Here is a 22,578-nt window from a genome sequence, read left to right as displayed (position 1 = left end):
CTAATTTTTGTTTCATTCTACATACATGCAACAAGAAGCAGTTATTACTACCATGGTCCTGCAGTATGAACTCAAAAGTCTTTCTCTTGCTAATCTTTTCCTAGGATGAAAGCTGCATATAGAAATACTGAGTGATGTATCAAGGTCATTACTCTAACCAGTGACTTCCAGATACATCAATTTTATGAGACATACATCAACTAAAACACTCCCACAAAGCTATATTTATATCATGTGGGTCATACTTAAAAGAAAATCCTTTCAGCCAGTTTGTTTCCAAGAGTGAGGCTGTTTCTCACTGCTGCACACAGTCAAGTATCTTGCCTCATTTTATTAACACTCCCAAAGGGGAGGAGATTATTTTCCCTCTCACATCTATCATTCACACATGTTCTTAGCACCTAAATCAATATTCTGCCTCCTGAACATTTCTGTCTTTTGTGAACTTGCTGCATCAATTGGAATGAACAGCCCTTTTGATCATTTCTGCTTTTCTTCTTAAAATTGCCCTGTGTCAATCTATAGTGCACGAGACAAAGGTAGATTTCTACAGGCAATTGCTTTGAGACTTGAGAGAAGCACGTGTTACTTGTGCCTTTCAATTCCCTGCCCCTGGACATGGGGTTTTACTTGTTGCCAAGTCACGTCAGAAATATGCTGCAGTGCCAGGGCCCCACAGGCTGAGGTCTCCCCTTTTTCCCATTTCATATTAGTAATCTATAACACAAGTACACCAAAACAGCCCACAGAACGAGTTGGTGACTATGGCTACTGAGAGCACTACTTAATATGCTTCCAAAACATATTACGTTTTTCTCATCCTCATTTCAGTGCTGGGAAAAAAAAGAGGCATAGGATGTACCTTGCTCAAGGGTATACAGCAAATCAAGAGAAGTGGACAGAACAGAGAAACTGGGAATTGCCTGTTCTATGAAGTTTCACAACCATGCAGACATCCTTCCAAAATAACCAAAGATTACTGTTTTATTTAACAAAAAAAACCCCAAACAAACAAAAAGATTTGTGAAATCAAGCATCCAGCTCTTGGGAGTGCTACACCGGGCCATAAAAAAAAAGGCTTTTTGCAAGATATATGACTGCAGTATCTTCTCACAGCCTATATGTGCAATGAGGCTTTACATAAAGAATTACCTCTTCCATGGGGATAATTTGACAATAGCCACCACCTGCAGCTCCACCTACAGAGAAACAACAGTCAAATCATGCAAATAAATGTCACTCTAGCCCAGAGTGGTATTACACTTTTGCTTAGCAGCTTTAAGAAGGCAGCTACTGTACAGCAGCTTAGTTTAAATCTCAGCACAGCACTTGAAGACAACACTGAGGAACTTACCAAGGTTTCTCTTTCTTAAAAGAAATGTAGTTCTAACTGGGAATTGTGTAAAACTACAATGCAGCAGAATAAAAATCTCTGAATGTCACCTTTCCCCATTGAGCAAGCAACAAAACTGCTCATACCTTTTATACCAAAGGTTGGCCCCTGAGAAGGCTGCCGAACACAGGCAAAGACATTCTGGTGAAGGTGTGCTCCTAAAGCCTGAACAAGGCCAATAGTGGTGGTGCTTTTTCCCTCTCCCAGGGGAGTAGGAGTTATCCTGCAGCAGAAAGGCAGAACAGACAATTAAACCCCTGCAGTAGGTGAGACTCAAAACACTCATAGGGATAAAACAGTCACCCAGTGATTGCAGTCAATGCCAGTTCAAGTTCTGGATTGCTCAATCTACAGCTCAAAACAGGAATGAGAATGGCAAATTACCACATAACTGCTGAAGACTTTCCTCTGAAAAAAAATACTTGTCAATTACTATTGAAGGCAGGCTGTTAGACTAGCAGAACTTTGACCATGATTCAGCCTGCCCTTCATAACCCTAACCTGCAGACCAGAACAATTAATCTCTAGATGAGAAATGTTAAACTACATTCCCACTATTTGCCACAGGAGATAAATCTGTTTCTCAAACCCCTAGATTTTCAGATTGTGATTTACCAAAACCCAGAGCTCTCCATACAGTCATCTTACCAGAAGGCAAGGAAACAAGTCACACTAAATAAAATTTGCTTTCACCTTGACTTAATGTAAGCACTGCTTCAGTTAAGGAAATACCTACCCAGTAACAATAACATATTTGCCATCTGGCTGGCTCTTCAGCCGACTCAGAACTGACAGATGAACCTTAGCTTTAGTTTGGCCGTAGAGCTCCAGCTCATCAGGGAGCAGACCAATTTCTTTTCCAACCTGATCAATGGGCTTGAGTATGCAAGACTGTGAAATTTCAATATCACTGAAAGAGAGCAAGGTCAATTTATGAGTCAAAAACTTATCTCAAATTCTTTGTTTCTGGATGGGGTATTTTAAGAGGGAAGGTTCTAGTTAAATGAATCAATCCAGCTGATACTGGAATAAACACATCCTCAGAGTTGCTTTTTCTTCAAAAACAAACAAAAATCCAAGCCAAACAACAACAAAATAATCCCACCAAATTTCCCTTCACTCCTCCCACCTGAAGAACACCTTTATGTTGGTAGTGCATTGTGTTCCCTTATGGTATTTTGTGTATTTTTAGTGTATCCTTGGGGACATGACACCAACAACTCCTATTTCAAGATACCAGCTTTTTGCCATGTCCAACTTGAGTGTTTTCCAAACCAAATGCTGATTCAGCAACTATCTTGCTGGCCTGAAGTCTGTAGAAGTCCGTAGTTATGCCTTAATACTATCAGGATGACTCAAGTCTACGTTTCAAAACATACCATGGCACCACTGCAGGTTAGCTCTACTCGCTTTGGAAGATCTTACGAGGCTCTCCCTCCACTTCTCTCCTAACCTCCTAACCTCACTGCCAGCTACAGTCTGCATACAAGTATATCCCTTATTACACAAAGCTTGGGAACAGCAGTGAATACTATAATACTACACTTCATGAATACTACCAGAGGCTTCATTTGAAAGCATTACCTTGGAACAGGCATCTTTAGGGTGAGCTGGTTATATTGGATGTTCCATTTTCCAGGCTGAAACTTTTCCAGAAAACGCTGTGCACTCTCCACTGTGCTCTTAAATAAGAGTGAAAATGCATTATAGCAACCACCACTGTATGAACCATGTGGGTTAACCGCGAGACTCTGAAAGGTTTTCCCCTTCCACCTGTCTCAGTCTAGCATTCACACAAAGTGCTTTGATTAAAGCACTTGTCAACAATGCAAAATGAGATTCCACTTGTGGTTTCCTTAAAAAGAAAAAAACCCTCCACCATATCTATCTATTTCTATCCATCTACCTATATGTCTTCAGCGTACTGGAGTTTTGGGGGTGCTCTGTGTCGGCAGGGTTTCTTAAAGCAGGAAAGATGGAGCTGGCTTGTACTGTTACTCTCCTCCCTCTTAAACAGTCACCCAATGGACAGCTTTAGGGTTGCATTCAGAACACTGTAAGATAAGCCCATTTCACACTGTTTTGAGAGACCATGCTCAAAAAACCTAAAACCTCCCCACCCACCCTCTGCCCCAAAAAACAACCCAACACACACACAAAGAATCTCCAAAACCAACAATCAAAAAACCCCTCTGTCCTAACTTTTCCTTAAGGTCCTCCTTCTTCCTCAGTTAATTGTATTCAAATTGTTTGGACTAGAAGTTGGAAATTCTAACCTCTGCAAGACCAAGAAGGCAGCACTGGTTGCTTTGGTAGGGTGCAAATATAGAGCAAATATCAGCAAATGTGGAGGAGATGATAAGCAGTCTCAGTCTGTCCACATACCTGCATTAACATGGCCACAGTCATAGGTCCAACACCACCAGGAACTGGGGTGATGAAGGAGGCTTTTTCCTTTGCTGTACTGTATGCCACATCTCCTACAACTCTTTTTCCACTGGCTTTTGTGCTGTCTGGGGATTTAAGGAAAAAGTAATTTACACATCACATTTCACCAAAACAGAGGTAGCACTGAATGAAGTGGAAGTCCCTTCCTGTGTTGGAATAAGCAAAATAGAAACTGACTACCTGGAAGCTGTAAAAGGTAAGTGAAAACAACATCACCAGGTCAAGTTGTTCTTATCATACTTCATTCAAAGGCTGTCAACAGCTCATGCAACGAATGTTCCCATGAAGCACCATTCACCCTCAGTCACAGATCTTTTCCTTGAGGATGCAAGTTATTTTTCAGTGGCACATGGCCAGCAGGGCAGTCTGAAAATGACTCCCAAACAAATGCAGGAGGACCAAAGCACAAAGTCTTACATTTGTGCAGTAATAAAAGACAAACAGGACACAATACACATGTCATCAGAACCACCCTCTCACAGCTCCTGCTGTATGACTGGTGGATTAGCATGGCTTCCAATGTGAAGGAGATATAAACCAGCAGTCTAGGAGAACTGAGAGAAGGAAGAGGACTGACTTGTTCCTAAAACTCAGCTCTGTTCCACTTCGAAGGACATCTAGGCCTTAATATTGAATTAAATTACCTGCCTTTACAGAAGCTGAAGACAGGAGTTGAATGTTTAAATTATTCAGTGATGGACTAGTAAATACTGCAGTTCACACAGATCAGAGTCTTAAGACTCTAAGCAAATCCCACAGGTGGCTTAGGAGAGGTCCAGTAAAACATTCTTTCTCTCTGGCAAAAAAAATTGCTATTTCCTGCTGTCATATCCTAAATGACCTACATTCAGAAGTATATACAGCACTTTTTTTCCAGTGGTGACCTTTAAGTTCACCCATAAAGAGAGAAAAAGACAAAATTCATTAGTAAACTAGCACAGTATTCTAAGGAACTTGCTCATTACAGACTCAGCATATAAAAAACAAAGCAAAACAAAAGACCACATACACAAAACCCTCAAAACAACAAAAACCCACCCAACATCCAAACAATAAAAGACAAACAAAATACCCCTTAAGTTTCTCCTGGAGTAGCAGATCCTCATTTCAGATGTGAGAATTTTAGGAAACATTTTAAACAGTGTGAAAAACCTCAAGATAGATTGTAGCTCTGTTACACTGAAATACTGTACTGCATAGAGTAAGAACAGAACACAATCAATAACTTTAACATCCATGTGGCAAGGGGGACAAATGCAAGAGAAACCAAACTCTTAAACAGATGATTACTATTAAAACCAAAGAGGGAACAAAAGCAGCTCCTGCCAGCACTAATTTTTAGCTCCATTGTTACCAACAATTAGCAGCTTGGATGTTTTGCTGTCTTTGTGTTTTTAGCAGCGCTTCCTCTCCCTAAATTTCAAAGCCTGAACAAACATCACAACTGCTAAATAGCTTTGCTGCCTGAACTGCACACCGATTTGGCCTTCTAGCCTAGAGATCAGTTTAGTCAAAGTTGTAAAAAGGCAAATAACAATCATATTTTCCTCCAAGAGTGCCAAGCAGGCTTACTAGCCACCCTAGCCAGGAAGACTCCAGGCCCAAGCAAAGAATTAGGCACTCCAAACACAAACAGACTAACCTGTTACACAGACACACTGATGAGCGCAAGCCAGACAAATCCCTAGGCCCTGCCCCTGCATCTGCACCTCACACCTTAGCACAACTTAGGAGCTATTAAATTACCTTCAAAATATTCTTTTGAAGGAAAGCTCACATACCACACTCTCCTCCTCTCCCCATAATTTTACCTTCTCAATATTCATCACACTACTCTTAAAAAAACAGAACTAGTTACAGAGAGTATCAGTGACACTATAACCATTTCCAGTGCCTGTGTCTTCTTTGGTCCAGTAGTTTCTTTAGCCAGCTGTAACACTAGAGAGCATCCAAGAAGCAAAGGACATGTCTACACACAGAGAATGAACAGGCATGATGCTCTCCATCTACCTCTGCATTAGAGTCAGCCTGAGCGCAGCTTCTGGACCAGAGCTAATTCATAGTCGTGCTTTCACCAGAGGAGGGCTGGGAATATCCACATGACTTCCAAGCAAACTTGTGTCAGTGTACCTGGCAACTGTAACAGAGTTATGGAAGATATATGACTGCAAACACACAAGTCATACATGACCCTCATCCACAAAACATGAGACCAGCAGCCTGCAGTCTGCCGCTTTCCTCAGGGCACCACTGGGAGAGCTGTTTCATGTGGGACCCAACACAATCTGATCTCACAGACCTGTGGTGCCAGCTTGATTCCTAGTACATGAAGACAGAAACAGCAACAGGTCAAGGCATTCTGTAGCTTTGTAGCACCTCTGGTGTTTGAAGAGCATGGCACCAAGATCCAAAGAGGCTGACCCTCCTTTGCTGCTCTCATATCCCACTGTTCATAGTTCCCTGTTAGCTAGGACTGAAAAATCCCATAGCAGAGGAGGACTTCCTCCATTAGGACTCAGATAAGGCGATCCCAGAGACTACACCTTCTCTGGGAACAGTCTCTGCTTGCACTGTTCTCCCTTCCTGTAGCTGAGCAATTTCTACAGGCCTGGAGTAAGGCATTGGAATATTTGCTGGACCACCTCTTCAACTGCAGCAGTGGGGAAAAGAAAAACACATTTCAGTTTGGAAAGGCATTAGGACATGCTAGGCTGCTCTAATACATGTATCTCTGCCTGAAATAGATTTTGTTCAGCTGTAGTGCACATGAACATAAAGCCAGATGTGCCTAAACTGCCTATTCTAGCCTCCAAATTAGCAGCTTTGGGAGTACAGAGACCACTCTCATTAAAAAGCACAACTGCCTTTGCATGGCTCTACATGGCTAACCGCAACTTGGCAAGCCTGCAAGAAATTAACATCATGACATGCCAAACCACAGTAGGATGAACCTGTGCAGGGCACTGTGACTTGCAAAGTACAAGCACAGCCAGAGACTGTCCTGTTCTCCAGCTGCAACACACTTCTACACCTAGGAGGCACCTAGCTGGCTGCACTTAAAGCTACAGTAAGATGAATGGCAATTGTGCTATTTCTCTGCCACTGATTCAAAGTACCATCACGGCTAGCAGAAATACGCTGTCTGTACAGTGATGGAGCTGGAGAAGCTGGGCACACTTGCTGCCATTCTTTCTGCAACATTACAATTACCACAGTTCTGGAAGTGATTTCCCAAAAGATTTATCTGAAAGCTATCGGGGGTGGGGAAGAAAAAAAAGGAAAAAAAAAAGAAGAGAGAAAACAAGTCTGTGGCATCCATCATTTTGAAATGTGACAGTTTCCATGATACCCTAATCAAGCCCTGATTACCAACTCTTACAACACCATTAAGCATCTTCCCATGTAACACTGACTAGGCTCAGTGTACAAGAAGCTCAGATCTCTGTACACTGCCCAAGGCAGACAAATCACAAGGAAGGAGGGATGTGTCCTCAGAGATGCATTCACATTAAGCCTGATAAAAAGGGCACACCATCCTGTGTCAGAAATACAATGGCAGCAAATAGTTTCATTTGCTACGTGTCAGTAAGGGAGGCTCTAAGTCATTGTGCTTCATGCAAATCAGCAGTGACCCCGGGAGTTTTGGCAAATTGCCTAAGTTTGGGCAGCTTGGCACAAATACATCCAGCAACAAACAGCAACAGCAGATGACTTTTTAATTTTAATTAGACCAAGGACAAATGTTTTTAAATGCAACTCAACATCATCTTTGAGGAAAAAAAGGCTCCTCAACAGAAATTTCTTTACATTCCATTAAATAACAGCAACAAAATGACTGATTAATTATGAAAACTATCTTTTAAAAGCCTTGTGGGTGTAGCAGAGATAGCTGGATGGTGACTAATTTTCCATATCATTCAATATCTGTAATTTGGATTTAAAATGAGATGAAAACAGAAATTGCCAGACTGTCTGTTCCTTCTTTGTAAGAAAGGAGTAGCTAAGTGAAATCTTACCCTAAAATCCATTATGGTAAAGCACTTTATTCTACCCAGAGCCACTGTCACCAATACTATTGCAGAAGCTGCTTTGTTTCAAGACAATAGCTGTTCAAGCCTAAGAAGTTAATGTTGTGATTCAAAGAATTCACAGTTACTTTAAGAGACTGCTTTCCATTTCTGTATCTCAAACAAAGCAGCTTAATCAGACCTAACTCTGAAGTAATGACAGCAAAGCTGCACAATCACAAGTGACAACAGCAGCAAGATTTCACTGTGTAGTTGGGGCAAATTATGGATATTCTGCTCTAACATTTGCTAGGCCTCCTCTCTCCTCTACTAGTCATCAGCCTCACTGAAGGCTGAAACAAAACTGCCACTGTTCTGCTTTAGGACAGTACTTCAGATCAATCTTCTTTTCACTCTGGCACCTTCAGAGGTTGCCATCATTACCTATGACAGACTTAAAAGAGAAAGAAGTACACATTGACTACAAACACCAAGGAAACAGTATCCATGCACTTAGCAACTGCATTTACATACAAATAAATACAGTCCCATTCTTCACTCTTTACACATTACCCACGCACCTGGCACATGGTTAATTCCACAGTCTATTACAATTGCACCAGGTTTGATCCATTCACCTTTAACCATTTCAGCTTTACCAGCTGCAACCACCAGGATATCAGCTTTACCAACCTATAAAATAAAACCAAAACAAACAAATAAACAACCCTGTATCACACTGGGAGTGGAAAAACACAGAGCTGCTTCATCAGCAACTTAGATCAGCTTCAGCTGCAGTGAAACTCTGTGTTCACCCTCTGCCATCAGAGGGATGGAAGGGCATTGTCAGCCTTTAATGATAGCTAGCAGCTCCTTGGCAAGGACTAATTCCTGCAGTGAGAAATTATGGCCCATTTTCACACTCCTACCCTGCACTATTGCTAGTCAACACTTCACAAACTCCTTTGAACTCCTCCACGATTCACAAGTGGATCATACTTTTAGACAAAATTAAAGCCTTCTGCATATTCTTATCTTTCTTCCTTCAAATACCCCTGCATATTCAGCTGCTCTTTTCAGTGCTAGAAATACATTGAGCACTCATTAGACAGCAGCCAAGAACAAACCCTGCACAGAACTCTATGTGGCATTTCACTAGTGGCAGCACTGTCCTGTGGGTTTATGACCAGGACTGTTTAACATTCAACTCCAAGGAAAGCTGATTGCAACCCAGTACTAATATTTGTTCAGACAGTCAGTAAATTTGAGAGATCTGGTTTCAAAGCTGGTGCTAGAGACTCTGACTAAAGCTTGTTGTCAGCTCTCGCACTGCTTCATTCATGTTTGCTTAGGAAGCTGCTATCCCCTAGAATTTTTCTTTTAATCTTCAAGAGAGATAAAACTATTTTTAAGATTTCATTAAGAATTAACACTTCAATTATTAATCAACCTAATGACAGCCTTACTGAACAACAGCTTAATGGTATGAAGCACTGCAGTGTTTCTGATCTTCTTTGTGGGTTATATTCAAATACACCTACCCCCTTTTCAGCTTTAGTACTTGCCTACAGAACCTGGCAGTGTTGATTGCTCTACAAAATCCAAGTAGGTGGCAGCACAGCAACACACTATTTCTGTCACTCTCACTGCTAAAGAGGAAAATGGTACCAACTCCAGTCATAGAAAATAGACTGAGAAAAAAATCCTGGAGAAAAACATCTAATCTAGCATTTCCCAGACATTTAAGCAAAAGACCACTTGGCCTTTTCAGAAACAAATGAACAAAAATGTACACCGTCTTGCAGGTCACTACATGAAGATTAGGAAGGGAAAAGCAAAGAAAAATTACTTTACTGTTATAATTAAACCCCTCTAATTAAGGGCCAAAATTAATCAGGATTCTTTTCCAGGGGAAGTATTCCACAACCATGCAATGAAGAGGACTGGGAAACCATTTCAGATGAAAGACAAGCCAGACCAAATGACTCAGAGTAGCAGTACATAGACCAGCAATGTGCAGCAGGTAACTACAGCCTCATGCATCCAGCCTGCCCTTACCTCCTCAGCCAGTGTGGAGGTCTTTGAATGGCAAGTGGTTACTGTTGCATGATTCCAGAGCAGCAGGTCATGCATGGGAGCACCAACGATCTTACTGCGACCAACCACTACAGCTCTTTTCCCTGCAACCTGGACACCTGCACCACAAAGTTAGGAGAAAGCAAAACGAGGTCATGGTACACTCTAGTACAAATGGATGCAAACACATTCCCTTGGTCAGTTTAAATCTGGCTGTGGTGCTTTAGATTACTCTTCTGGGTTGTATGTGATAGAGAATTGGAGTTGGGAGGAAGGCTATTTTAAAAATAGCTCTTTTACGACCTGAATAGGCAGACATGATGTGGCATCTCAACAAAAGTTTCAATGTGAAGTACAGCCTTGCAATCTGCATAATTTCTCCTCTTATTGAGGACAATTGTACTCATAAATAATGGATAAAAGCCTCCTTACCTGTCTGCCTGATAAGTTCCATGCATCCTTTTGGTGTACAGGGAATAAAGCAGTCTCCAAGGTCCCCTCTAGAGAGTTTCCCAGCATTGATGCTACTTAAGCTGTGTTTTGAGAGAACAAAGGCCAAATAAGACTCCCAGCCTCATGATCCACCATTCAAAAAGAGAAGTTTCTTTCTGGAGTAGCTGTTGTGCTCTCCAGGGGTAAAGTCAGTTTACCCATCTACATCCTTCTCAGGTGCAACAGCATTGGTTATTTTTTCTGTATTGATGGGTTTGTCAGAGTCAAGTGGCAGCTGCACTATAAAGCCATGAACAGCTGGGTCTCCATTCAAAGAGGCAATGCACTTGAGGACCTACAAGTAAAGACCAAAACCATAAGGGCCGATAAACTTCAGTATGACTGATGCAAAGGAAAAAACATAATCCTGTTTGGATTAAAAGATACTCACAGTATGTTTAGCTTTTCCATCAAACAGTACAAATTACTCACTTTAAAAACAATTATTTTTTAGAAAAAAACTGTTAAAATATCTAATTTTCCATTTTAGTGCTTTAGCTTTCTTTTAAAAATAAGCAAAATAAGAAAAACCTCAGCAAGTTCCAGTTCTTTTTTCATGAGTTAGTATCTACAGGCAAGTAATCTTTTTTTTTTTTTTACTAAAATGAGAAGGCAAATACTCAATTCATCTCCTCAGCTCAAAAGCAAAGTTGTATATTTGTTCACTACTGGTTGTATTACTTACATCAGCTTCCGTTGCTGTGTTTGGCAGTTTTATGTGATTGGCACTGATCCCAATCTGCAAATGATAATACCAACAAATTATCTAATTTCTGAATTGACTTCAGAGATTGATCTGGCTATTCTCTCAGTACAGCCCAGCCATAGCAACATTCTGTCACATTCCCCAGGTCTATCTCCAGCTCCTGAGGCTATGGTCCCATTAGTTGGAAATACCATCAATTAAAGAGCAGGTGAAAGATTAGCACTTTGCCTGCTTAGATTGGTCCATACTTCAACTGTCCTATACTCCTCTTGACATGAACATCTTGTCTTGACAGCATACAGCCTTGAAATGTCAGAAGAGCTGCCAAGTATTACCTAGGGAAACAGTGCCTCATCTACATTCCCAGTCCTGCTGTAGCATGTAATGTACCACTTAGTGACAGACGCAAAGCACCTGCGTACAAGACATTCGGGGAAGACAAGTGCATGGCCATGGGTCAAGACAGAGTATCAGCAGTTCAGACACATGTTATCTAGGAGATGATCACACAAAAAGTGGCACCAATCCACCTTGCTTCACTAAGTGTCAGGGTAACACACCCATACTACTTCCTTAGAACAAGGAATTCAGGCCAACATTGGTCTCTCCAATACTGGCAAAACTTAAGACAAAACCATTTGATTTGCACCTGTTTTTTCATGTTCAGATTTGACCTACTGTAGGAGGATAAAAAGAAATATTAAGAGGTGGGCATTACCTCAGCAGCAGCCTTCAGCTTCATATTAATGTAGAGGTTCGAATCATCCCGATTTCCAACCTAAAGTTTAAAAGACAGTTGAGTCACACTGCAGAGGACAGACCCAGGCACAGGCTGAGATGAGCTTAACCCTTACCTTCCTTTAAGCACTGTTTACAGAAGAACTGTAAACCACAGTGATAGAACCTGTAAACAGCAGGAGCTAACAGAAGTGTTCTATCAAGTAAGATGCAGATAAAGGCACATTGTCTGATCTCTGTCATAAACACTATTTAAACCTGTTGAAAAACCTAAGAAACAGTGCCCTCCAAAGCAGAAACTACAGCCTGCCAGCTCATCTGAGAAAGTTTAATTTCTAGCTAATTGACATGATCAGCAGGTGCTGATAACATCCAATTATCTGATTATGCTTTCAGAAAATACGGGCCTTTTTGATACCTGGAATCTTAATTTTATGCACATACATGTGCCTTGATTGAGAAATTTCTTCCGCTGCTGCTTTGTATCTCGAGAATTTCCCTGCCAAATAAACCCCTACAAAACAAGAACAAAGTGATGCATAGAGAAAGCAGCAAATGAAACAAATGCCTATAGTTTTTGGCAGTATTGGGTGATTACAGTACAACCTCATTTCCTAGACTGCCTGCAACATCCAGGATGTTTTCTTAAAGGTAGTACTGCTTGTAATCCTAAGAAAATGAGGGACTAATAGGGAAAAGTTAATAAACAAACTCTTGAAACCCCGTTTACCAATACTTGAGAGCTACCCCTGGCTCAGCCAGAGATTACAAACTGCTTGAGTGATTGCATTACCTGATCACTCAGCATACATCAGTTGTTCTTCCATGGGGTTAGATAAAGGGGCTGTCTCCCATATAAAGTCTGCTGGGTTCACATAAAAGTATGCCTCAAACAGGGCAGGAAAGAAGCATGCAAACAGGCACTGAGAGACACCAGATACCTCTCAAGAGGGGTATTACATAACAGGGGTGTTAACACTATCAGAAACACAGAGTTTCTATTCTTTGTAGCTGCAATGGGAGAAAAAAAAATATAAAATCACTTTAATTCTGCCAAATCCCTGCACTTAATGAGCGTTTTTTTCCCTCCACAGGCATTTCTGCACAGACTCACACTTCTGACAGATATCAAATTCAATAACGAGATTTTGTTCCATCCACCGCACACAGTCTTCACAGCCAGAGGTGTTTTCAGTTGTTTGCTGGCATTTTTTCCCCACCCTGCCCCTCCAGTCTCTCATTTTGATGTTAACAGCAGACCAAATCCCTTAAGAAGCAGCTCATTTCAAAGATTTCTAGTACAAAGACAATGCTGAAAGCTGACAGGCTTTAAAGCTTACACAAATGCAGAAACTTGGAGGGGTGTCTACAAACACTGCTTCCACCCAATGGGCAAGAAGGTTGCTTTTACCATCTCACAAACATAATGCTCAAAGATCTGCAGGGATCTGACTAAAGAACACATCCACAACTGAAAGACCCCAAAATATTTCTGGGCCCCAGTACTTGGGGAAAGGACATCACAGAACTACATTACTATCCCACAGGAAACTGATCTTCTGTTCCTTTGCAAGTCAGCTTTGATGAAACTCACCAGCTGTGCAACGCAACACATATTTTCTGTAGTTGTCTTTAAAGAAACAATACCTGCAAAATTGCAAGTCCTGGTCTGAAGCCTGGAAATTTCTCTTTCATCTCAGTGACTTGTTGCTTTAGTCTGTCTCTCACTTGTCTAAAGAGGGAAAAAAACAAACCAAAACCAAGATAAAAAACAAGATATAAGTTAATCAAGGGGCTGAACTCTCATACAGTAAGATAAGAGATGAAAAAATGACAGATGGGCAGACTGGCAAACATACTTATACCTGCACACAAGTCTCAGCAATCTCCAAATAAGATCAATGCCCATAAATCATTAAGATGCTTTTGAAGTTTTATTATTTACCTTTTACCCTTCTCCCCCCCCCTTTTAAAGTCCACATTGTGCTTCGCTCTCTTCTTCATGGTCTCATAGGACACATGGATAAAACAATAAGTACAACACTTTGGATGGAAATTCCCGGGATTTTAAGCTTCCTAATAAAAAGCAAATCCTCTTTCCACATCTGCCATACCAAATCTACCTGCATTCCAGAAGCATCAATCGCAACACTGTCACACATGCTGTCCTGGTAAAGCATGATGAATTTACAATGGTGAAACTCTGTTCAATAGCTAAACAAACAGGAAGTACCCAAAGAAACACCTGTTCTACTGAACAACGCCAGTATTATGTGGTTTTATTGCCTGAATTCTTGGCCTAGCCCAGGGTAGGCTGCAGTCCTACACTCACATTCCTGCCTTCAATCTACTGCTGTGCATGCCAACATGCATGTGAGAAAATGGCCCTGGCTGAGAGCTTGCAAACAAGGCAGAATTTTTTTTCTTTGCAAGCTGGAAGGAGAAGGAACTCAGACAGAGGAGAAGCAGTAAGAAAAATTAGGTAAACCCTGGTACACAGCTCAGGTGAACTATTCAGTGAAAACAAGTTTAAGGACACAATTACTAACCCAAAACTTTGACATGGAAAAGTTACAAGGATTCACCGATTAACTTAGCTCAGATGCCAACTCATTCCTTGGTTACTGTGTAAAGTTTTAGAGATAATCAGTACCCACCACCGATGAATTAGCTGTGAACAGTTCAAAAGCCATGAGTGACACCATCGTCTGGCCCTATGTGCACGATCCCTCATCAGGGAATGTGGTGGGGAAAAGGTCCCAGTTCAGACCCAACATGTTCTTTCAAATTTAAAACTGTCAAAAGCCTGGATGCAGCCCCATCACTACTGGTCTGTTTCCTCACCAGAGGCAGCAGAGATTCAGAGATAACTGACCAGTTGTACCCATCTGATGGGCTCACAGCACTGGAAGATGGCTGTGGCACCTCACTGCAAATGTAGAAGATACTCACCTAGAGGCAAAAGCCAGGTAAACAATCCTCACAGGACACTAAAGCCATAACAAGGCTATCCTCCTTCATATAATCTCTATCCTGTGTCCCACCCACTATTCTCAAAGACAAAAGCAGGTGCTACCATCATGCTTAGCAAATACACCTTGCTCCAAACATCCTAATGTTTAAAACACATATAGTCTCCTTATGCTCATCTACATGAAAATCAGTACCACAAGGTCTCCAACTTCCCAAGTGGAACCAGACTTCCCAGACTGCAGGAGGTGCTGTTTGTGTCAGCTCATTACAAATGCAAACAGCAAAGGTACAGGGACAGAGCAAGTACCCGATGCCAGCTAAGAGGCTGCGATTTCTGCCATACACAGAAATTCCAGGATGATGGATAGCCAGATAAGCCAACTCTACACTGCAACTATGTGCTCCAAATCAGAAATTTCTGAGGCAAGAAGAAAGGGAAATGGGAGCAGCACATGGCTGTGCTGCAACCCAGCAGCACTGATCCCAGAGGACAGTCACAGCTGGCCCAGCCAGAAGCGGCCCTGAGGCTGTTCTAAGTCACGCAGCCTCCGGCTCCATCCCAGATCATACATACCTCTTGCTGCATCCCAAATCAGTCAGAAGTTTGCTGCATCTGAGGAGTGGGTTCAGAGTATTTATAGGTGTTTGTATCTGGCCAAGCTGTTGAAAATCTCTTAACATTATTCAGTAAAAGAGTTTGTTTTAAATTTTACTTAATAGTAGTTCCTAGGCTTCCTTTACCTATCACCTCCACAAAAGACTTGACACACAGACCAGCTTGCTGTGACACTGCTTTATGTACCCATCAGCCTTGCCCTAGAAATCCTTCACACTGAAGTGACAAAATTCATCTGCTGGGTGACAAAATCAGCCTCTCACTCCAGCTGTAATCCCCTTGAGAAGCAACCAAATCTACAGCTGCAGACACAGCAGGGCCTGAGCTCAAGAGCAGTCAATAACAACTATACAACTATCCCAAGAAGGGTCAGAAAAACTCTGTTTAACCAATGAGTGGGTGGGCAGGGTCAGCTTTTTGAGGGAGCTTTTTCTGAGAACAGTTTCCAGTGATCCAGTAAGGAAGGAAAAGCACTGGTTTATGGCCTGCAAACAAAAAGAAATGCAAACAAACATATCATAATCTTTAACACAGTAAACCCCTTATACGGGACAATCAACTAGAAAGGGTCTCAGGTCTGGGTTTTACTTTTAACCCAGTCTTCTTGGGGGAAGAGAAACAAGTCCACTCAGGGGTCAGTTTTCCTCTGTGCTTTCCACCCCCAGCAGCTATGACTGTTCACATAGTACATTGCTGACATTTTCTGTAATTAGGCACTAGCTCACTTTTCCTTCAGCTACAGAAGAAAGGCAATACACAGAAAGTGGCGCTGCCAGCACTGCTCTGGCTTAGAAGCCTTGGATCAAGAAATCCCTTGTTAGATGGCCACCTAGTGTTAAGTACCACTTCTCTCCAGTTACCACAACAGCCAAAGTTACAAAGGTTGGGAAAAAACATGAGGAAAACCCCCCAACTTTGTTTTATCACTGCAGACTTACAAAATCATCTTTGAAGCAAGCAGCTATTCAGTGATAAGAGTTTGCAAAATTCTCCTGTGTACTTCGGGTCTTCAAAGATAAAAAGTTCATACTGATAAATTAACATTTTTATTATCTGTACAAAACCACTTTTAATTCTTCAAACAGAAACTCTCAGTTGTACATGGCTGTTCCTCAAAGCCTTCACTCTGATGCCAAGACCCCTCCTCTGCCCACATGCTCTTCCACAAACAAACCCACACTGCAAACAAGGGTCCAGGGTCCACATGGGTTAAGGACAGCACACACCTCTAAGCACACAGTATAAAAACCAGCCCAAAAACCCAAACGAACAAGAAAAAAAAACCAAACCCAAACTATTAGCCTTTCTTTTTCTAGACTGCAGCACTGAGCTGCATTTAGATTTATTAAATTAATTTCCCAGAACAGCAAAGGATAAGCCATATTCCTCCATGTGACTGATGTACAGCTCCCATGCCAGTGCCTCCTCAAGGAGACCCCGGCCACTACACATATGGGTTTATGCACATGCAATGGCTAAGGTAGCTGTGGTGCAATCACACACACATCATGCTGAAGATCTCCCTAGGCTGTGTTTCTGTTCCTCCTCTGAGTAACGGGGCCCTGGGCCTATGTGAATACTGCCAAACATATGACCTGGCAAGTACCTCCTTCAGAGACAATGATGCTCTAGAAGAGACCTACCCACAACGAGGAGGATTTGGCCTCACTGCCTGGATCACAAATTTCCCAAAATTTTCAGAAATGTGCATCAGAAGTGTTTGTGCTGAACCTTCCACAAATGGGTATATAAGGTTCACGATGACATCATCCCCAGGTCCTGTACTATCTTGGTCTGGGCTGCTGTCCTTGTAGTCATTCGTCCTTAGAACCTACAGCTCTGCCACAGCTCACTTTCTGTTGCTTCCATGAAAAGAAAAGAAACTAAAAAGGAGAAGGGGAAGCTTGCTCCACACTGCAAACTTCCATGGCACCATGTCCTAGCTAGCCAGAGAACAGCATTATCTTCAAATACCACGAAGAAGCTGCAAGCAAGTGTGCCATAGAAGATCCTATCTGTAGGCATTGCAATGAAGAGATAGAAAGGAGTCTCTCTTTGGGGAGTCACAGGCTGTCTGCCCCAATCAAGTGGCACTAGAATGGGAACTGCCCTGGGAATGCTGCTAGTAACTCAAGTGATGGCTCCAGTTGAGGGAAGACACTGTTTAGAAAGCCAAGCTGAAATCTGTTCACAAGTTTCCTCTCATACCACTGGACAGCCCTGGCACACTGTCATTAACTCACAGGGCAACCACCTGCTTCTTTCCACAGTTCCCACAGATTTTAAACACTCCTTTAGTTGTGTCAGCTCAAATACCTGTCTGAGCACTCTTCAGGCCAGACAGACACAGAAAGAAGCTTTTTCTTTTTCATAGGCTTTTTTTGTATGTTCAGAATACTAGTCCAATAAAGGCCACAAAAGAGATGAGCTGAAGAAGCAGTCACCTGAAGGGGATGAGATAGGCAGCATTTGAGGAACTTCTCAAATGTGTCCAGATGCCAACAGAAGAGAGCCTGAGTTTCACATAAAGCTGAGTCTTTAAAACTTTCACAGAAGAGTCTGCACCACAAAGAGAGTAACAATACCATGACCAATACTGGCATACAAGGCCAACCATCAGGTGATTTAATCAAAGAACAACATAACAGAAATAAGTAAGGGCTCAAATCATGTTCATGGGGCTGCAAGCACTTCAGACAATACTCTAGGCCACACCTGCAATAGTCTGTCTTCACAAAAAGGGATACTAAGATTTATTTTTTCCTTCCACAAAGGGGACATAGCAGACCCCTAAATGTTTTTTTTTCCCCTTGGGACTCCCCCTTTCCACATAACCTGATGGTGACATGCAGAGATGACAGTACTGTGGCCCTGCTGTCCACTGGACATTTTCTCCTAGCTTGTAAGCTCTTTGGAGCAGAGTCAAATTTGTCAAATTCTGTGTCCGTACAGCACTTGACACAAAGGATTCTTAATCATATTTTCAGATGCTCAGGGGCACCAACTGGTACTGGACCAGAGAGTTCACTTTCTAATTGTGAACCTAGACACATAAAAGTGTAAAGATGAGAGAGCTCTCTTGCTCTCTCTCAAAGTCTTCTCTTTGCCTGTTTCAGAAAATAGTAATGCCACTATCTACCTGACTTCTGTTTAAATAACTGACATGACTGCATTAGGTATTTTTTTCACCCCTCTTTGAGGAAGGAGTGCAAGGAGAATGTTCACAATACTTGAGTGTTGATTTAAAACACACACGAAACTCAGAATTATGTAGCTGTAACACTACTTCATTGATTCACCTCTTCTGTTAGTATCTGATTCACAAAGGAACACTTTCCTAGATTAAAGTAACAAAAAACCACCCCTAAAATATAGTAACTGAAAAGACTCTGCTGTTGAGTTGAGTCAGAAACACACCCTTTCTACAACAGGGAATTCAGCTGAAAATTCCTAGAAAAACCACATGCCTGTCATTGCATCTGCTGCCAGACTGCTGGTGTGGGAGTGGACTCTGGGCAAGGAGAATCCCCCAGCACTTCTCTAGAGGGTCTGGAAGAAAGGGATGGCATCCTGGCTTGTATTAGAAACACAGGGGCCAGCAGGAACATAGAGGTGATCATCCCCCTGTACTCAGCACTGCTAAGGTCACACCTCCAGTACTGTATTTAGTTCTGAGCATGTCCAGAGAAGGGCAAAACAAGGCTGATGAAGGGCCTGGAGCACACGGTCTATAAGGAACCTTTGAGGGAGGTGGGGCTGTTCAGTCTAGAAAAGAGGAGGCTGAGGGGAGACCTCATTGTTCTCTACAACTACCTGAAAGGAGGTTGGAACAAGGATGGGGCTAGCCTCTTCTTGGTGTCAAATGACATGACTAGAGGAAATACTTTCAAGCTGTGTCAGGGGAGGTTCAGGCTGGATGCTAGGAAATATTTCTCCACAGAGAGTTATCAAACATTACAGAATCACAGAATTAACCTTTGAGATCATCAAGTCCAACCTATCACCCAGCACCATCTAATCAACTAAACCACAGTACTGGAATGGTCTGCCCAGGACAGCGGTGGAGTCACTATCCCTGGAGGTGCTTAAGCAGCATATGGACCTGGCATTTATGGACATGGTTTAGGATTGACCCTAAACTGGGTCAAGGGTTGGACTGGATGACCTTTGAGGTCTCTTCCACCTGGATGTTTTCTGTGATTTTGTGATCTGCAGGGCAGATAGCCAATTTCCTCCTATCTCCTTCAAGTACTCCACTAGGAAAAAGCAGAACTACACAAACCTCATTCATGTAGTGCACCTGAGAGTAAACACAACAGAAATAAACAAATTGAAAAGGACAGCTGTAAAGCTGCAATTACTCTTCCATTACATACTGTCTTCAGGTCAGGATTTCATGCCTTTGAAAGACAGGCTTAAGCCAAATATCTTAGAGATGTGCTGGAAATTAAGCAGTCCGTCCTCCTGGATGTGTCTATTAAAAGCTTATGCCTCTTCCCAGGTATTTGCACAGTACCACAAAGGTCCACGTTTCAGAAAACAGCTGCTGATGTAATACAGGGAAAAAAAAAAAGCCCTTGTATCTATGCACATTGCAAAGAAAGACATTTTAAGGTGAATGCTCAGAATTCCTCCAAAACATTCATTGTACTCAAGGTCTTTTCAGATTTCTAGTCATTCTAAAATTGCAATAAATGCGCAGCTTAAAAGGATCTACTACTCCTCAGTGGCACTTTCTATGCCAGAAAAAAAGAAACCTGTAGTAAATTGATGACTAAGCACCACACAGACAGCATGCAGAGTGCATGGGTTTCAAGACTACCAAACACAGTAAGGTCTAAGGGATGATCACAAGACTGAAACTGCAATATGCAAGTGGTACTAGCCCAAAAATGACTGGATTAAAAAAATATGCAAGCCTTTCATCATGGGTATTGAGATTCAAGACACATTAGGTCTACTTTTCAGAAATGTTCCATTGTCAATTTGATGTAGAGGTGTTGTACCCAGCAACACCTAACATTGGGCCTAGTGACTTTTTGGAGATTACCATTTCAAATTTACGTTTTCTGTCCAAACTCCTGGTTATAAAGAGGAGGTACCGGGCAAATAAGCCTACCTTGTTAAACAACTCTTGCACATAGTATCACAACATAGTATTACAGCATCTTCCTAGGTTCAGTGAGATTTGTTTAGCCTCCTTATTAGACTTGTATGTATAGTAGCAGTAGGAAAAACAAACTAAAACACGCAACACACTTTTAACAATACTTAGGGCTTGACATCTATGTAAAAGCTGAAAAGCAGAAGGCAGTCATTCCATTTAGGGTGTGATAAAACTTTCAAACAGCTGAACACCTGTGAACGTTCATCGTGACATTATCCAGTATATGGATTTATTTTACTTTTTAAAATTAAGTGACCAATGCCTGCACACTATGAACACAGAAACCATACCTAAAAACACAGGCTCCCAATTCCTGCTTATAAAGCATCCCAAGCGCACTGCGTACATACACAAAAGCACAACTTAGCCCCTTCACACCTGCCTGGGCCCTTATCGCAGTGCAAAGGCGCAGAGCGGCCACAAGCCCCACTGCAGGGCTGATGCTCGATGCACCACCGAGAACCAAGCAGACACACCGCCTGGCCTTTCGGGGAGGCAATGCGCCCCTAACACCACTTTAAATTATTCTGAAGGTCTTTAATACCACCTTAATTTAATGACTCTGAACATTTCCCGTCAGGAAGAAGGGAGCTTTTAAAGCAACGTAGTGAAAACACTTTGGATTATCTTCAAACCTGCTCCATTCGGGCAGAGCCAAAGCAAGGGCCACAGCAGCCCCATTTCCCTGGCCAGCAGGGCTGGGACCCTCGGGACAGCCCCAGCCCACCAGCTGCGCCGGTTTCCTTCCTGACCGTGGCCATCCCTAAGGGTAAAAAAATCCCCGATGTCCCCACAGACTTTCCGTGCCCGAGGAAACCCCCGCCCTGCGCATCGCCGGGCGCATGGCGGGAAGGCGGACGGCCCCGGGGTACGTACGCAGAGACTATCTTGCCGCTGAGGATCTCGGCGGGGGCCATGGCGAGGGCGGGGAAGCAGCAGCCGAGCACAACTGGGGCTCCCAAGGCGTCTGCAGGACAGGCCGCCCCCACCACTGCCCTACTCCAAGCCCCACGTGGCCCCAAACTTTCGGCAGCCGACCCACCGCGCAAGCGCTGCCCCCGCCCCCGAGGAGGGAGGAGAGGGCGACCGAGGGGGGGCTGTGGGCTTCTCCAACGGTGGCGGCAGAGCTGTGCTTCCTCCCCTGTGCTTCCCGCCCCCGTGAGGCACGCAGGGCGCTCTCGTGTCTGAGGGAAATCGGCGGGATGGCTGCCAAAACGCCTGGAAGGCTCTGCTGTTGGCCCCGGCCTTTCCTGAGCCCCTGCTCTGCGGAGAAAGGGCCTGAGCGGCAGCCTCGGTTGCAGGCGCTGGGAAGGGAGGGCCGAAAGCTGCCTCCGCAACGGGCGGCTGAGGAGTGGCCGCGGGGGGTGCACGGGGGCTAGCAGCCCTGATGGGGGCATCTGCAGAGCCCGTGTCTTGAAGAGAGTCGCAAGTCACTGTAAGAAGAAGCCCTGTGTTTCGTGTCCTCGGGTAGTAGTGTGGTATTCCTCACAAGGAGTAATTCTTGAAGATTTCAACACATCTGGTGACATTGCATTATACCAATGCCACCAAATCACTATCTAGCCAGTGTAGAAACAGAGCAATGAAGAAGTGGGCAACTTTGTGACCTAAAATTCATAGGAGCTGTCCAAGAGTGAGAAACGGGTTCCTAAGAGTATCATCCAAAGGATGTGATTGAAGTAGGTAATCACATTAGAGCTGATGGAGCTACAGATTCCTGTCAGGCAGCTGCTTGGAATCATGCAATGATTTTTGTTGAAAGAGACCTTCAAGATCAGCAGGTCCTACATCTAATGCAGTACAGCCAAATCCACCACTAACCTATAACTGTTAGCACCACATTGACGTGTCTATTAAATGCTTCCAGGGATGGTGAGTCCATCACTTCCCTGTTGAAAGGCTTTACAACTCTTCAAGTGGTTTTAAAGGCTTTACAACTTTTCAGTGAAGAAATGTGCCCTA

The 22,578-nt window shown here is 42.9% G+C and overlaps 1 protein-coding gene across 1 annotated transcript in view; it reads right to left on the bottom strand.

The window, feature by feature from the left end:
* MTHFD1 (methylenetetrahydrofolate dehydrogenase, cyclohydrolase and formyltetrahydrofolate synthetase 1) overlaps positions 1 to 21,626 on the bottom strand; it is a 39,983-nt gene extending 18,357 nt beyond the window's left edge. Inside the window, exons 1-13 of the mRNA XM_009903605.2 lie at positions 21,493 to 21,626; positions 13,508 to 13,592; positions 11,841 to 11,900; positions 11,102 to 11,155; positions 10,575 to 10,711; positions 10,357 to 10,457; positions 9,907 to 10,043; positions 8,430 to 8,541; positions 3,779 to 3,906; positions 2,978 to 3,075; positions 2,130 to 2,303; positions 1,480 to 1,616; positions 1,153 to 1,199 (exon numbers count right to left, since the gene is read on the bottom strand). Of these exons, the coding sequence (XP_009901907.2) occupies positions 1,153 to 1,199; positions 1,480 to 1,616; positions 2,130 to 2,303; positions 2,978 to 3,075; positions 3,779 to 3,906; positions 8,430 to 8,541; positions 9,907 to 10,043; positions 10,357 to 10,457; positions 10,575 to 10,711; positions 11,102 to 11,155; positions 11,841 to 11,900; positions 13,508 to 13,592; positions 21,493 to 21,533 (1,311 nt within the window). The 5' untranslated portion in view covers positions 21,534 to 21,626. The remainder of the gene's footprint in view (positions 1 to 1,152; positions 1,200 to 1,479; positions 1,617 to 2,129; positions 2,304 to 2,977; positions 3,076 to 3,778; positions 3,907 to 8,429; positions 8,542 to 9,906; positions 10,044 to 10,356; positions 10,458 to 10,574; positions 10,712 to 11,101; positions 11,156 to 11,840; positions 11,901 to 13,507; positions 13,593 to 21,492) is intronic.
* Between the last annotated feature and the right edge of the window lie 952 nt (positions 21,627 to 22,578).

This window comes from Dryobates pubescens, chromosome 5 (genome assembly GCF_014839835.1).
Source record: "Dryobates pubescens isolate bDryPub1 chromosome 5, bDryPub1.pri, whole genome shotgun sequence".
Taxonomy (NCBI): domain Eukaryota; kingdom Metazoa; phylum Chordata; class Aves; order Piciformes; family Picidae; genus Dryobates; species Dryobates pubescens.
The sequence above is the reverse complement of the archived record's forward strand: the minus strand, read 5'-3'. Positions and strand labels throughout refer to the sequence as shown.